This window comes from Pholis gunnellus, assembly GCF_910591455.1.
Source record: "Pholis gunnellus genome assembly, chromosome: 18".
Classification (NCBI taxonomy): domain Eukaryota; kingdom Metazoa; phylum Chordata; class Actinopteri; order Perciformes; family Pholidae; genus Pholis; species Pholis gunnellus.
In genome coordinates, this window is record NC_136545.1 from 5,125,564 (window position 1) to 5,141,648 (window position 16,085).

Genomic DNA, 16,085 nt, shown 5'->3' on the forward strand with positions numbered 1-16,085 from the left:
GCCGTTAGAGGCCACAGGATCAGAGTTTTGCGATTTATTGTTGGATTCAACTTTGTGGTGTATGTACTTTTATTTTTTTCAATGTGTAATGCTTTTACTGAAGAGATATTCCAGCAAAACATTTCTACTGTAGGTTAGTTTATTTATTGCTCTTTCTCTGTGCTGGAGAATGTCAGTGACGGGTGAATGCTGGTTCGGAGGGGAGGGGGGACAGCCTACTCAGTCGCCTCATTGTGCCGGATAATGACTTCCCTATTGAAAATGACCCCCCGTGACCCCAGAGACAGACAGTAAGACGGCCTCATCCAGCACCCCCCCCCCAACCCCCCCCCCCCCCCCCCCCCCCCCCCCCCGGAGGCACCCGAGGCCTGATCTGGCATTTCGCTTCGCGGTCCCCTTCCTCCGAGGGCCCGGTCGCACCCGCCGTTCTGCGGGGGGCTCCGTCTCCACTCTCTGGAGCCCTCGCCCCGGGGTGCAGCGAGCTAGTGGGTGGGGGGGGGCCAGAGCTAGGGCCAGCTGGCTACAGAACTTTGAATGTAAGAGGTTGGCCGGGGTCTGACGGTGGCCCGATGCTGGCCGGGGGTTATATTTTTAAACTTGCTCTTCACCCCAAAGAGGAGTCCACATTTATTTTGTCATACCGGCGTTGTCCTGTGTAACGTCTACTTAAATCCTTTTTTTTTTTTTTTTTGTTCTTTCTGTTTTATTCCGTCTCCATCTTTTTTTTCTGTCTTCTCAACTTTTCCTTCGTCTTTCATTCCAGGGTTCCTGAAGCCCCAGTGCTCGTTGGCTCATCCCATGCAGCGAGGTCGCTCGGGCGAGGCTTGTTCCTGCTTCAGCGGCATGTGTCACCTCCACCAGCGTCGCCTGTCCTCAGGTAACACTCACTGTGTAAAACAGCCAAGCTGCTACATGGTACTTGTCGGTAAAATAGGAGAATGCTTGTGAACACAAAATGTATGTACTTGAGACTGTCTAACTCAAATTAGATGCTATTTTGGATGATTAGTCTGTCTCAAGACATTGACGGCAGTTCAAAATTATATTTTTAAAGTATTGCTCTGCTGCACACACACACACACACACACACACACACCTCACCACTACCACCAACGCCTGCAGTCAGAGGTGTGGCTGGGGGCCTTTTTTGGAGGAAGCGTTCAGTCTGGTTTTCCTGCTTAATGATATCTTTGCATGCGGAGCCCCAGTGACGGACAAGTTAACAGTTTTGCTCCCAGATCGGCCCCTTCCTCCAAGCACCCACCCCCCAGCCCGAACCCTCCCTCGTAGGCGAGCTGGGGCCGGACATCAGTGGATACCCTCAGCTGAACTGTCTGCTGTGCGGCAGAACATGTGGTTAATGCAGATCCAATTTATTAACTTCTTAATCACTTCATGCATCTGTCCTGGAACTCGAACCTCTCAGTACCTGGAAGAAGTAGAAGTACGTTCAAGCTTGTTCTGATGTTTTGTGTTGGTTCTGAAAGGATGTCTTTGAGCAGATACAATATATACAGAAGACCTTTTTTGCCATATTTTTTTATTTATTGTTGAACACAAGCATTTGCTTTATAGAAACCTTGTGCTTTTGAATTAGCTCACAGTTCTGCCTCTTTGTTCTGTTTTTGGGAGCACTAGAGATGAATCGCTCCTTTCTGCTTTGCTTGATAACGGTCATTTCTGCCCTACTTAAAGTGTTCTTAGCTGCATCCGTAGGATTCGCTCCTTGTAGTTGGTTACAAAGGTACAAGCAAATAGTATTCAACGTTCTGCTGAATCAGTACTCCGGTGGTCATGTAATGTTTTCAGAACCAGGACAAATGAAAGAAAACACTTCAAATGTTCATGAAAGGGCCAGAAAATGATTCAATGTTCCTTTTGTTTATTTTGCAAAGATGTGCTATTCCTGTTAAGGACTGCTAAGACAGCCCACCTCAAAAACATCCAAGGTTCTCTTTTATCATTTCAAAATAACAGCGAACATCACAAAAAATCTGTCCAATTAGAATCTGAAAAGCAAAGAGGTCATTTCTTTCGTTCTTTCTCGTCTCTATCAAAACGGCCTTTGGATCTTTTTCGGCATTGAAATAATTCCATTATAACAATCACAAACAACAAATAAGCTTTAAATGGGAATGTGAATGACAGCATATTGCTCTAATATATATGTTTGCCTGGTTGTTGCAGGGACCGTTCTGTAACTGGAAACGTCTCTAGAGAAACGACAACACTTATATTTGTCCAACATGTATAAAGAAATGGCTCCCGTTTTGTATTCTTCCTCCTCTAAGAAGAAACTAGCCAATGTAAAATTACATTTTTCTCTTTGGAACCTAAAGGATTTATCTTTCTTTGAGAACCCACCACCCTCTCTCTCTCACAGGCATGCTTCGCGGACGTGTTTCGGCACGATCTGCGAGCCGCGCAGCCTTTTTCACCTACACCCCCCCCCCCATCTTTTGTGTATTTTACTGAGCCATCTTGATTGATTGCAGCATTTTTTACTGTCACAGCCTGCAGTAAGGGCGGACGCGTTTCCTGGACAATTAGGAGCATCTGGATTAGAAGTGTAGTCTCGCCTGTAAGTATGTCAAAAGTTTTCCTCCTTTGTGTTGTGGCTATTTTATGAGCCGCAACACACTGGGTTACAAGGCATGTTAGATTGTTTTGTCTACCTTGGATCCAGGGGCAAACGGAGGAGGAGTGAAAGTGTCGAAAAATAAAGGATTTTGTTATCTTTTCTTCTTAATACAGCCAAGAGCAGAGTGTGCTTCTAGAGAAAGGGAAGTAGCTGTTAAGTCACGGCAGCAGAGGCTGGACAGCCTCAGACTCTGAAGTTCAACGTTTACCGACCCTGTAATAACCCTGGCTTCTAATTATGGAACGTGTTACTATAAATCCACCAGTGTCCCCCCCAGAGTGCGTGGTCGTCCTCCAGTCTCGGTGTTCCAGCCGCCGGACAGCAGGCCGCAATGACGAGGGGAGGGGGGAGGGAGGGGAGGGGAGGGGTAGGGCGTGCAGCGGTGACCAAGCGGAAGGTTTCCGGGAAAAGGCTTGCGAGCCTCGCCCCCGGGGGGAACCGTATTCAGCAGCGATCTGCCGAACTCCGGGCCGCACACTGATGTGGCCCGGCTCTGGTTTCGGTGGTTTAAAAAAAAAAACTGGAACGGGACTGTGAGAGACGCAGTGTTCAGGGGACCTTTTTTCCCACAAGATCATTCCCAAAAAGCAATAATTTTGTGTGTTTTTTGTTATGAGAATAAAGAGTCATGATGGGAAAAATGTTCTGTTCTTTTTTTGGAGAGAGAGAGAGAGAGAGAGAGAGAGAGAGGAGAGAGAGAGAGAGAGAGAGAGAGAGAGAGAGAGAGAGAGAGAGAGAGAGAGAGAGAGAGAGAGAGAATTGAAAACAGGGCTTTTTGAAAAAGGCTCCTCACAATGCGGGCCCTTGTGCTGTGATTTGGTCTGTCCTCGACGAGCTGAGCGGAGGAATGGAAAAGATTAGCCGCAGGAATGTCTGGGGTGCCCTCAAACGGAGCGGGGCCGCGTGACTGGCCAATGGGAGCGAGGGCCTGCGGAGCGGCGGGCTAATTTTTTCCTGATGAACTCAGCCGCCTGCTCCACAATGCAGTCTGATTGCCGGGGCTGAACCCACATATGGTCTGTGTTTGGAGGGTCCAAATGACGGGACCAATTCTGCCTCGGGGAGAGAAATGGGGAGTGGGGGTGTTGGACGTAGATGATTATTATTGGCTCCCCCTCTTTTTCTTTTTTTTCCCTTCTTTTTTAAAATTTCATTAGGTTTAGATATGGCGGTGTGCCGGAAACGCCCACCACCTGCTGAGGTTAACCCAACCAGGTGCACTGTTAGCTTTGGATTCATCACTCTTCATTGATGATGTGTTGTGCACATAAATAGCAATTGTGCCCAAAGCCACTTTAGTGTTTGAGGCGGTCCCACTTCATTACAGTGCCTCAGAATTATCTCATTGCCTCGCAAACCCCGCCAATTAATTTGGAGCCCATTTACTATTCAGAGTACTTGGAAAGTAGCCCCTAGAACCGGGCCAGAGTAAACTACAGGGGAATGCAAGTGTGTGTGTGTGTGTGTGTGTGTGTGTGTGTGTGTGTGTGTGTGTGTGTGTGTGTGTGTGTGTGTGTGTGTGTGTGTGTGTGTGTGTGTGTGTGTGTGTGTGTGTGTGTGTGTGTACGTGGTCATTGTTTAGTTTTTTCTCTGTGTGGCGCTTTTTAGCATTAGCGCGGCAGTAAAAAAGCCATGTGGTGGAACTGGAGAGAGAGACTGCATGTGTTTGTAGACCTTGTGGTCACACAGCAGGGTTTGGGACCAGAGGTTGGGATGGGGAGACGAAGGAGTCTAAAGAAAGAGGTTGGAGGGGGGGGGTTAAAGTAGCTTGGGGCTCCTCATATTTCCCATCGTGGGGTCCTGCAGAGGTGAGGAGGGTCACGGAGAGGGAGCTCGTTAGCCTCGGCCCGCTCCGCACTCTAATTGGCTGGCCAGAGTCGGCGCTCTCGCCGGCTGCTTCCTGTTAGGGTCAGGAGCCATGAGGGGCCGGAGGACGCCAAGCTGCCGATTATGAGCCCTGGCCCCATTCATTCAGGACACACACTGCGGGTTATTTTTCATACACAAACTCCAAGTTTCCTGACTCATCTTGGGCAACAACCAGCTAATCTCAGCATTTTATTTTAATGATGATGGGGGGTGTTTACTGGAGGCCAGAGGACTGGGGTTCGTCATAACTGGGATAAGAGCTGCCAAACAGTTCAGTTAATTGGCTGTTAGCTCATCCGATACTGTGGGATGTATTGGCTGTGGTTTACCAAGATATACAAACTCTTCCTGCTGCTCTTTAAGGTCCCTGACATTTGAAGAATGCCTCAAACATTTGTTGTAAAACCGGGATGGGAAAACACAAATGTAATCTTGTGAAATGATATTATCAGGAGGAGGCTCTCCTGGTCCCTTATACGTAAACATGAGCACAATGATAGCGTGCTAACATCCGGCCTGATTAATATCGCTCCCTATTCTGTGAGTTTAATTGAAAACCACCTTGTTTGACTCCATAACTCCACTATGTTCACCAGTTGGTCTCTTCTAACTTTGACTGTGTCTTTTGTAGCATACAGTGGTCTTAGCAGAGCTTTGCTGCTGATTCTCCAAAAGTCAGGGGCTGCAAAACCAAAACAATGCCCTGTAGAGCTTAAGGGAATCCAAGACACACTCCTGGTTGCTAAACGTTACTTAACTAAACTGATCCATTGCTGTAATGAAAATTATGATTAGTGTAGTTTTAAGAACTTTGATAGTTTCCCTATATCTTCACAATTCCATCATTTTTGTGTCTCTTTGTACTACTATCTGACGAACACCAGTCCTTTTATCTAACGAGGCCTCACTGAATACCCATAATACCTGTCCATCATGTCTGCCAATGGGATCCCCCCCCCTGAAACTGACACGGCCCCTGGTGGCCAGCTGCCACCGCGGCATCAGAGATGGAGGTCTCCGCGCTGGCACAGAGCGATGGCAGCGGTCCACGGCGGGTCACCAGAAATCAGAGCGACTAAGCCTTTGATAACTCTCTGAGCCTATAATCCCCCCCCCCCCCCCAGCAGCACCATCAGTGAAATGCTATCTCATTGTTACAGCTCCAACTGGGTTGCAGAGCGAGGTGAGCAGGCAGCCAGGGACGCCGGGGGACAGACAGGAAATGGTCGTCATCTCCGCAGGGTCATTGAGGGCGGTAGAGTTCAGGGTTGAGAGTAGAACTTGAATCATGGTGGCGCAAAGGAAACAACATTTAAATGTAAATTATCAGGAGTACAGCATAATTGAATGCTTAATGAATTTGTGAGCGGAATACAAATGCATTCATTGTTCCTTTTGCCTCTTAAAATCAGAGAGTGGGTCTTTGTTTTGTTTCAAGCAGAAAAACAGTCGCTTTTGTTTTAAAATTTCCCGTCGCATCCTCGGTTATATTTAGCGCGTCGGTAATGTATTCTCTCAGAGGCAGTGTACGCCGATGAGGTGAAATCTCTCTTTGCCACAGATTCCAGCTCTCCCTGGAGTTGATCCTGACCCCTTGAGTGAGGGTTTACAGTACAGCATGTGAGGCTCTGCATCTGGAAAAGAAGAGAGGAAAAGAAAACCTAAAGAAAAAGAAACCCTGCATTTTTTATTAACATCAATTAAACATGAATAATCAAGTTCTCATTCTTCGGGGCCCCATGTTGCCTAACACAGAACAGTATGTTAATCACAGTGAAGCTCGTCGGGTACGCCGCTGAAATACACGGGCAAATTAACGATCGGCATGAATATAAATGAATACGTGCGTCTTAACCCAGATTCCTCAATCCTGGTTCCCTCTGAGTTACGGACCAGCTGATCGTTCCAGCTCTCCCGTCGGCCGGAGTCCGACGTTATATCGGCCACGCTGACTTTGGTGTTGGCGGGCTCTGGTCTTGTCGAACCCTGCAGATAAACATTGTGTGATTGGGATGTAAAAGAACATAATTTGTGTCACATTTGCATAAGAAAAGCTAGGCTGGCTAACAATGGCTCCCTGTGCTCCGCTGTGCAAACAAACAGTGGGAAATGTCTTCTTCTCGTGCAGAAAAATACACCGCAGGCAGGGATAAATCACGAGAAACAAAACGGAGGTAAAAGTATTTACTCTCATTAAAAAAAAAAAAAAAAAAAAACTGCCGTATGGGTTGTGATAGATGACCATGATGAAGAACAAGAGTGCAAAGCAAGACGCAATTTTGAGAATTGCCATCAGTTGCGGAGCCTTTGTTTTTCCTCTTTTCACTTAAAATGATGGAGAACACCCCCCCCCCCCCCCCGAAAAAAAAAAGAATGAGTTTACGTGGAACATCTGGATCAGCTAACAGCGGCAGGGCCTGATATTTGGACAAGGCCAGACCAAAGGGAAGAGGCCAATTTTCTGTGATTTATTTATCGTGTCTTATTTTCTCTCGGAACTATGCTTTTCCTGGTTGTTATGCTTCGCTTGCGACATCCGACGCTGCTTTGGCAGCAACAAAAAACAACAGCACAAGAATGCGGGAACATTTTTCTTGGCCTTTTGCAACTTGCAAAATGATGCTTTCGCAGTGCGGACTTTGGGTCACAATGTTTGTTTTGTCGTGGTAAAAATACTTTCTTATTTCCCTTAATGCTATCCCCCTCTACACCATAATGTTACAGCAGAGTTTCTGCTCATTCACCTCGGCCCACTTCTTGTTTGTTCACTGGCCCGTGTGTTAAGTTGGCGGTGGGGGAGCTCAGGTGTCCTTTTAGAGTGGACTGGGAGCGCGATGCTGTCAGCGGCAGCTCTGGCTGTTCCTCTTCTCACCACGGTCAGCTGCCTCCGTCCTCGTCGATGGGAATTTTGAAGGGCAACGGCAGCCACAGATCATCAGACTGTGTGTGCGTCTCCCCCCCCCCGGTAGGGGAGAGAGAGAGAGACACACACACACAGTCAGGGATGTTGGGGTAGTAAGAGAGGGAGAGAGAAAAAGAGGGGTGAGGAGTTAGCAGAGGAGAGAGAACAGAGGGGACCGGGGGGACTGACGGTATTTTGATGCTAAAGTGATTTGACACGCTTGGCATTATAGCTGGCTCGGCGATGAGGTGGTGGTTGGGGGATGGGGGGGGGGTAGCGCAACCGAGCGCTTGATCCGAATGTCACCGAAGCCGATCTCATGAAGTGGAAGGTCAGAAACGTGGCACCTGCCGCACAGGCTCCGCCCACTGTGCGGGGCCGGGGACATTGAGGGCTGAGGGGTTAGAGGACGAGTGAGGTGGTGGTGGGGGGGGGGCAGAGTGGCAGAGCCCCTGACCTCCCAATGTCACATGTCTCCCTGCCGCTCGGCAACAGGCCCACCCGAGTGTGCTAATGCAGGCCGGTACATGCTGGGATGTGAGAGAAAGGAGCGGGGGGGGAGGGGGGGGTGTTTGGAACTCCCACGTTTTCCCCTCAGAGAGACAGTGTCTTGAGGTGCATGGAGAAAGGGAGGGTGGGTGGGAGGTGATGGTAATTCAGCGGCTAATGGAAATATCTTGTCGGGGACTCTGTGTTGGTCTGAGAAGCCGGGCAGCCCTGGAGGAGCAGACTGCGGCCGCTGTGGCGACACTAAAGCCCCGGTCCAATTTTTACCGAACAAACAGGACTACTATTGAGAAGCACTATTTAGACGTCTCAAAGTCTAAGTGAGGACCGTCGCGGTTGTTTTGGGTCGGGGCGAAATCCAAAATGGGTTCTAAATATCACAGTGTTTGGTCGTCATTTCTTCCTGAGATCACCAGCATTGCATCGGCATTCGCCTTCATTTTCTCTTCCCAAAAAACCTTTTTGGGCCAACCAAGGGGTTTGTTGAATCTGATCACTTCTCAACAAATGACTTGGAAATGGTATGATTCCCAACAGAAACCAACTGGAATCATCCGTCAACCCAGCCGTGCTCTCGCCCACGGGGCTCCGGGAGACCTTGGATTGGGGAGGCGGGGGGTACTGTTGTGGAAAGTTAACCTTTTTAGTTGTCTGTCCATGCAGACGGCTTAGTGAATGGGACTGTGTGAGTGAGTAGACCCTGTGTGAGAGAGCGCACACCAGATGCCACAGGGGCATCATGTCCACAAGTCCATTACCATCACCGACTTTGAGCTAATTGACGAACGTGTTTGTGCACTAATGGTGGCTAGACTTCATGATGAGGATGTAGAAAGAGAGAGAGTCATATATCCACAGAGGGCGGTGTGGACAGTGAGGGATTTCAGTGTGTGTACGTGGGGGGGGGGGGGGGCAATCATAACTGGATGACTTAGCATTGACATATCTCAGGTTGTTTTTTATAGGATGCTTCTTGACTGTGTGGTTCAGTTGACCAGACCTTTTATGAATCACACTGATGACATTTCCTGGTTCACAAACCTTTGAGGTGACTAGAGGGGCAGCGTGATGTGAACAAGTACATAAAAGCCAAGCGGAGCTGACAGGTTTTTCCTTTAGAGCAGAGCTGAAGTGATCAATCGATCGACGATCAAGTCATTTATCGAGCCAAAGCGGCAAGTATTTCCTGCCTCTCAACAAGCGTCACCTTGAGCTCTGAGACATATTCGCTAGCCGTGTTTCCAATTACATGTATTGCATGAACGAAGATGCCACATTTTTTTTAAATAAACTCAATTGCAAAAAAACTGTTCTTTTAAACCTGCTCGGGGTGGTTTTTGGCTTTATTTTTTTTTTCATAATATTGCTTACAATACGCTTGACAATGGAAACACAGCTTGCTCCACTAACATTCTATGTCACTGATGTATCTCACACTCTCACCTGCTCTTGCTCGGCCTCCCCGAAGGAGTGAGTCATTTGTGACGTGACAGTTTTGCACTAAATATCATGAAACCACGTGGAGGCCCCGGAACATGTAGTCCCTCTCTGTTAATGCTCTTCAAATGAGGATCCTAGGGAGATGACGGCATCGGGGCGAAGGCTTAAATGCCAGGAAGGGGGGAAAAAAAGCCGCCGCGAGACATAACGTATCTGCGTTTGCTGGAGCAATCTGTGTATGCATGAAGGTGTGGTTGTGTCTTTCTGCTCACATGCCACCTTCTGGGCTTGATAGAGTCCTAGATGATGTATGCACAACCTAGGAAGAGCAAACTAAATTACCTTGTTGATTTGTAACCCACCTTCCCGTGTAAAGAGTTCATCGCCGTGGGATTTTTTTATGGAACGTCCATGGCCAAGACAGAAGCAGCTGCCTGTAACCCAAGCAGAGTGTGAGCATGTATTTGTGTTTATTAAACACCCTCCCGGCCATCTGCTCCGTGTATTGGGATACACAGGCGGGGCACGTGCATGCGTCCAGAGCCTGTTGATTACACAACGGCCGCACAAAGCTCTTGCAGCGTCTCGCCCGACACCGCCGCTCCCACCCGTTTCATTATTCAGACGCTTTACCTGCCGTTGGGGGGGGGGGGCAATCCGAACAAGGCGAGCGACTTTGAGTGCACATGTCCGAACGGAGACGGTAAACCTATTCTATTGATGTGTGTAACGGACGCGCACACATCACTTGCAGAAACGTGATTAGCATGCGAGCCGAAGCTGTGAAGCCGTGACTGTTGACGCAATTGTGCCTCATGCAACAAGAGCCCGCTGTGTTGTCCTGTCCTCCATCTGTCAGCCACAGTTCACAGGGGTTAAAAGAGCAGTTATGGAAAAAACAAACAAGTCCATTAGCGCTGACGACGCCTCGGCATTATGTGATAATTAAACATTTGTTTTGTCTCTCGCTACTTGTCCGAATAGTCATTATGTGTGACCCCAACACATTTAGTACGTGGGCGTGCAAAAATGAATGCCAGGGGGAAAGCAGCGCCGTCGGTTACATAATGATCCTAACCTGAGAAGTACCACGCTCTCTGAGCAGTGTGCTTCAAAAGCCTGTTCATAACACAGCTCTTCAGCTACTCGTTATCTCACCCACACGGGTTATCTCTTAAAGACGTTGATACTATCTGAAGAAGAGAGACCAGAAGTTGACTTTGGCCGGCTTCAATGGCTAAGAAAATGATCTTTTATCTCGTAGAATTACATAATGTGTAACCACAAACCAGCGGTGTTTGCATGTCAGCAGAATTCAAAACGGAGATGTCGATTTCCATAAAATCTTACACAACCGGTGGATGTTTTTTCTTTTTTCTTTTTTTAATGACTGCTATGTTCAAGACAAGATATCTCTTGCTGCAAATACAAATTCAACAACAAGATGTACTGGGCCTCAACTTTATGTGTAACAAGGTTTATATGTAAAATGTATATGTATCATTGATAGATTTGTATAGAAGTTATTGCAAAAATAGTTTTACCTTTTTTAATTAGTAATTGCAAACAAAGAGAAAGCAGGAAACTGCAAGTGCAAGACTGTAAAAGCGAACCTTTTTTTAAGCACCCTCAAAACAAACTAAAGACAGAATGATGGTCGAGTGATGTACAACTGATGTTTGACGGGGCCCCAGCGATCACCTCCATAGCAGTCTACCCGTGAAGAGCAGTTGAAACAAAAGCAACATTATATTATAAAAGTGCATTCAGGAGTCTGAAGATGGAATACTGACGCGGCCTCCTGTGACGGCTGTCTCGAGGTCCCCTAGTCGCCGCCAGAACAAAGACGGCAACATGAAAACCGGCGTCAGACATTACTCAGAACAATAACATGCCTGTCAGATCTGAAAGTTGCTCCCACTGGCCATCAAGCATCCAAAGACCAAATTTGACAGACGCCAGGACGGACACATCGGGACAAGCGGGGCCGTCTACATGACTCGTCTATCCTCAAAGAAACATCTCGGCACACCAAGACATGCACAGAACGTCCAATGGACTTCAGGCTCTGGGAGGAGCAGCAGGGACGTTTTCACAGATGGTGCCATATCAAATATTGAAATATCCCAGGCAGAATTGACATACCGGAGCATGCAGGGAAGAACAGATTTTGCTGAATAAGCCCTCTAAACCCCCAAAACCCGCCGGCAGGATAGGAAAGCATGTTTTCTTTAAACAGGGGCCAAAACTACACCATTTATCCCAGCCACAAGCTGTGGAAACCGCCGTTATCGACAGATTGTCTCCGTTCCGAACCTTGAACACATCATGTGCGGCGAACGCTTCCGTCAGAAAAAGCATCCAAAACGAGTCTTCAAATTGTGATATATTTAATCAAAAACTTTTCTCATGTCTCATTTAATTAAAACCCGAATAAACCTTTTGCTTTCACCAGATCCTGTGAAAGACATTAAACTCTGCGCTCCACCGCGCATCTAAGCCATGATTTATTTGAGACTAACAGTCAAGTGAAGCTTCCACTTGAACTGGAGAGCACAGGAGAGGCTGTAAGTAGTTATATATATATATACAGGACTGTCTCAGAAAATTAGAATATTGTGATAATCCCCATACGTGTGATTTAGTTTACTGAACCAATATATATATATATAGCACGTAGAGCCTCACTGGTTAACACTTGTGGGCACTTGTTCAAATGTTGGATGTATAGATTCCATTGTTTTCCAATTTTTGTAAAATTAATAATATATATATATATATTTCTTTATGATTTATGTCATTGTAATTGCGTTATACTGCCAATTGTGTTGTTTCCATAGCGGTGCAGGTCTTATTGCAGTGAAAAACAAGGCCACTGATGGTGAACTGTTAGTCCCAACATGGACATGGGTGTGTAGCAAGAGAAGAGAAGTTCTCCTTTCATTGAAGATGTTTGTCAAAGTATTCTGCAAAGAGGCTGTGAGTGTGGAGCAGGAGGCTTCAGGAGGAGGGAAAAAGGTCTACATGAAAGCAACTGTAAACAACCTCTCTGGTGTTTTCTCTCTACCAGAGGCCTATGCTGACACTCCTTACGAATCCTTCAAGATGTTTTATGCGCCGCTCCATACTGTACATCAGACGGCACTCTCAGTCGGGGTGATGCAAGCAGCCTCCTTCCTCAGCTCTGTCAGAGGAGGAGGAACGCGTGGATGTCTGGTCTCATTGATTAGTGTGGAAGCCAATCTGTATTGTGTGTTGCGTCACATTTGCAGCATCCCTATTATGTTGTTGACTCTCTTTTAATTTCGTTTTGTTTTCCTTTAGTGGAGTCTAAAGTACACTTCAGTTTTTGGGAATTACATTTTTCCTTTCCAGTAGTCAAACACAACATGTGTCTTATTTTGAATGATGGCTGTTTCAATTTTGCTTCACATTTGCTGCTGCTGCCATCATTCAGACGTAATGGACACGTGTGTGTTACATAATGTGGGATCGAACCCCCGTACCTGTGTACAGGATGAGACGGTGTGACAAAGTTGTAGTTCCTCCGCATGTTTACGTCCGTGTTCTATGTTACAAGTCCCTTAGCGCGACAAAACCAGGAAGACAAAGGGCCCTGCCTTCCTGTTTGTGTGCTGCTGGGAAGTGGGGGGGAGGTGGGAGATGAGGGGAAATCAGAAGCACACGCAGTCATCATGAACGTGGAAATCAGACATGACAAGAAACTTGCGTTTTATTGATCTTCTTTCGTTTGAGCGCACCGTTTGTTCTCGCGTCCTGATGTCTTTTCATTTTTCTTTTGCAATGTTGTGCCTTTTTTAAAATCTAATTTCTGGCATTTCCATTCTGGGATTAATTGAAATTGTTGATAAAAAATTATAAACATACTTTCCTCCCTTCCTCTTTCTCTCCCTTTCCCTCTCTTGACTTTTCTCCCCTGTCTCTGTTTTCCTCTCCCTCCTCCCTGCCTCCCTTTCCTCTTTTTTTTTTTTTCTGTATGCGATTAGCCCCGAATCATGTTTTCCAGCGGATGTCCTCCTCGGCCAACTAAGCCAATAACTGCGTCCTGCGTGATTGATCCTGCTGCCTGTCTTGTTTACACAGTGTGCGCTCGCCGAGACGTTGACCTTTCACACTCGTCCCTCTTCATCTTGCGTCGTTCATCGGGGCCGAAGAGTCGACCGCGGCCCCGATCACGTGCAAGACGCTCGGTTCTGTGTAAGTGTGTGTGTGTGTGTGTGGTGTGGGGGGGGGGGGGGGCGATTAAAGGAACCAGGGGGTGTTTTCCTGTGATGTTCACGTTCCGTATAGTTTCATCTCCCCTGGCAGAAAGGGGCTCACTTATTGAAGGGGGCCGCGTGTGGGGGACAGAGGCGGCGTTGTGCAGCCACCGTCTCATGAATCCACTGCTCTGGGTGATCTCGTGACCCCCCCTCCCCTTCCTCCCTCCCTCTGGTCAACTCTGGAGTTCAAAGGTTGTCTCTGAAGCTTGTCTCTGAGATGAACTTCGACATCACAGGGTGAAAGCTGGCAATTGGCCCTCTGTCGGTGGTGCACTGGACCCGCGTGCTCTGAGCAGCGTGGTGATTTGTGAACCCGGTGATCTTGAAAAGATTTTAATTACTTTTTAATGTTTTAAATGTTGAAACAATTCGCCGTGTTGGGTTGTGATGTGACATTCTCTCGTTCCAGTTTCTCAAAGACATTTTAAGATGACCTCTTTTGGATTTTTGGACTGGAACTTGGCTCTGTTGAACTGTTGAAGAAGCATATTTACAGTCTAATAACAATCCTTGAAAAATGTTAGTTGTCCATGCAACCCTGAAACTGATGGGGGAAACTCTGATCTCTCTTTCATCACGCGGCGCCTCCCTCGCTATTCTGCGGATGACAGTCGTTTGACCCGGTGACCCCTGGCAGCCACTTACCCACTAACCAATCTCGCCCTCGATAATACGCTCTTGTTGTGACAACAAGGACGACTTCGGATCCTGTTTGCTGTCAAGCGGCAGAGCTTTTGCTCGTGGCCTTCCCATTAGAGTGCTCGTTCAACTACGTTTTCCTCCGTACCATCCTCCATCATTCTCTTCTGCTTCTTTTCTGTTGTTCTTCTTTTTTTCTCCCAGCACTATCCCTGAGATACGGAGGAAATGGAGAGAGGGAGTGGAGCGAATGGAAAAAAAAATAACGAAAGAGAAAGTTGAGATATTCTACAGGGGATTGTGGGAACCCAGTGATAAAGGCGTGCATCTTAATCCATCCTAAGGCCTGTCTTACGGTGTGCTATGAGCTTTTATGTGATCATTAGGAGTGTGGGCTCGCGTGCATGGCCCGGGTGCGCGTGTGCGTGTGTGTGTGTGTGTGTGCGTGGCTTTCAGCGTATTTGATATGCTAATGTTTTGCTTCATCGTGCAATCGCTCCGCACAGAAGCTTCGTCCTTTGAATCTGGCATTTCAAGGCTCTTGGAGATCTCCTAATATCTTCAGCTGGAAACACGGCACACCTCTTTGCTCCGACAACAAGACACGGCGAGCGCATAACGACTTGTTTTATGGCTCGCGAGTGTATTAAAAGCACTAATTAATGCGCGGCAATTCTCCCTCTAATGCGGTGCACTAGGTAGAGCTCTCTCTCTCTCTCTCTCTGTGAGCTCATGCCCTCAGCTCCCTCGCTCCTCCTCGAGCTTTAGTGGAATTTGGCCGATGCGCGCCGAGGGGAGGAGAGGAGGGAGGCGCTCATCTCGTTTCAGCGCTTTATGAGTCCGACGTGTACGTCTGTAATTGCGGTTATGGGTGATTAAACTCCCGATGCCCCTCAGGATCCGCAGCCAGCCATCAGTCAGCGTCAGGCCTGCTGCCTGCAGAGCTCAAGAGTGGCTCGTCTCCGCGTCTGTCTCTCGGACAACGTTGCCGCACGCCCCCCCCCCCCCCCCCCCCCCCCCCCCCCGTACCGTATTCCACACTCCATTTGAATGAGGTGTCATCTTCCAGTTCATTAGTCTTATTTGTGTGTTTTTTATTTTTTATTTGTTGTGTGGTTTTGATTTGTTGTTTTTGTTGATTTGTTGTGCCAAACATTCACTGGGTCCAGCTTCTGAAATGGTAGAAATGGAAGAATGTAAAATGAGAAGTTCTCTACAAAAAAAAAACAATCTTTGGTCTCTGTGAGAGTCTCCACCACGCAAGAAGTCACAGAACTTTACAGGTCTGTAGTCAGGCAGTTCTCAGTCAGCGTTTGCAGCGATATCTTTGAAACATTCGTAGATATCTGACGAAATCAATTCCTATGTAATCTACACAATCATTAACCAGGAAGTATAAAGACCACAAAAAGTCCAAAAGGGCGGCCGTGAGGGGAGGTGGATGTGTCAAACAAAAACCTTCATGGACCCGTATGAAACAAGAAGTAACGCCACTTCTGCAGTCATTTCAACCCAAACCACAATCTTTTCCTCAACCTAACCAAGTAGTGTTGTTGCTTTAACCTTTGTTTCCTTTTGTTTTTGTAAAGACCGTAAGCGTGTAACGAGACGAAATGTACACTTGTTGCTGGACTTTCGTTGGAAAACGCACAAAAAATGAGGAGTAACTTATCATAGGAACCGTTGCATGAGGATAATCTGGTGTAGTTGGGGTCAAAATGTAGGCAGAGTTTGGAGATGGGTGTGGTCCGATCCAGGAGGTGGAAGCAGGAAGTGGTGACCCCCCCCCCCTGTTGGACAGAAT

General features: G+C 47.4%; 1 protein-coding gene across 2 annotated transcripts in view; it reads left to right on the top strand.

Annotated features, from left to right (window-relative positions):
- Positions 1–16,085, top strand: part of rxraa (retinoid X receptor, alpha a) — a gene marked incomplete at its 5' end in the record, with an annotated part of 88,888 nt that overhangs the window by 23,249 nt on the left and 49,554 nt on the right. For both annotated transcript variants that reach the window (XM_079178488.1, XM_079178489.1), the window contains one exon: positions 764–877. In XM_079178488.1, coding sequence (XP_079034614.1) covers positions 764–877 — 114 coding nt within the window. The remainder of the gene's footprint in view (positions 1–763; positions 878–16,085) is intronic.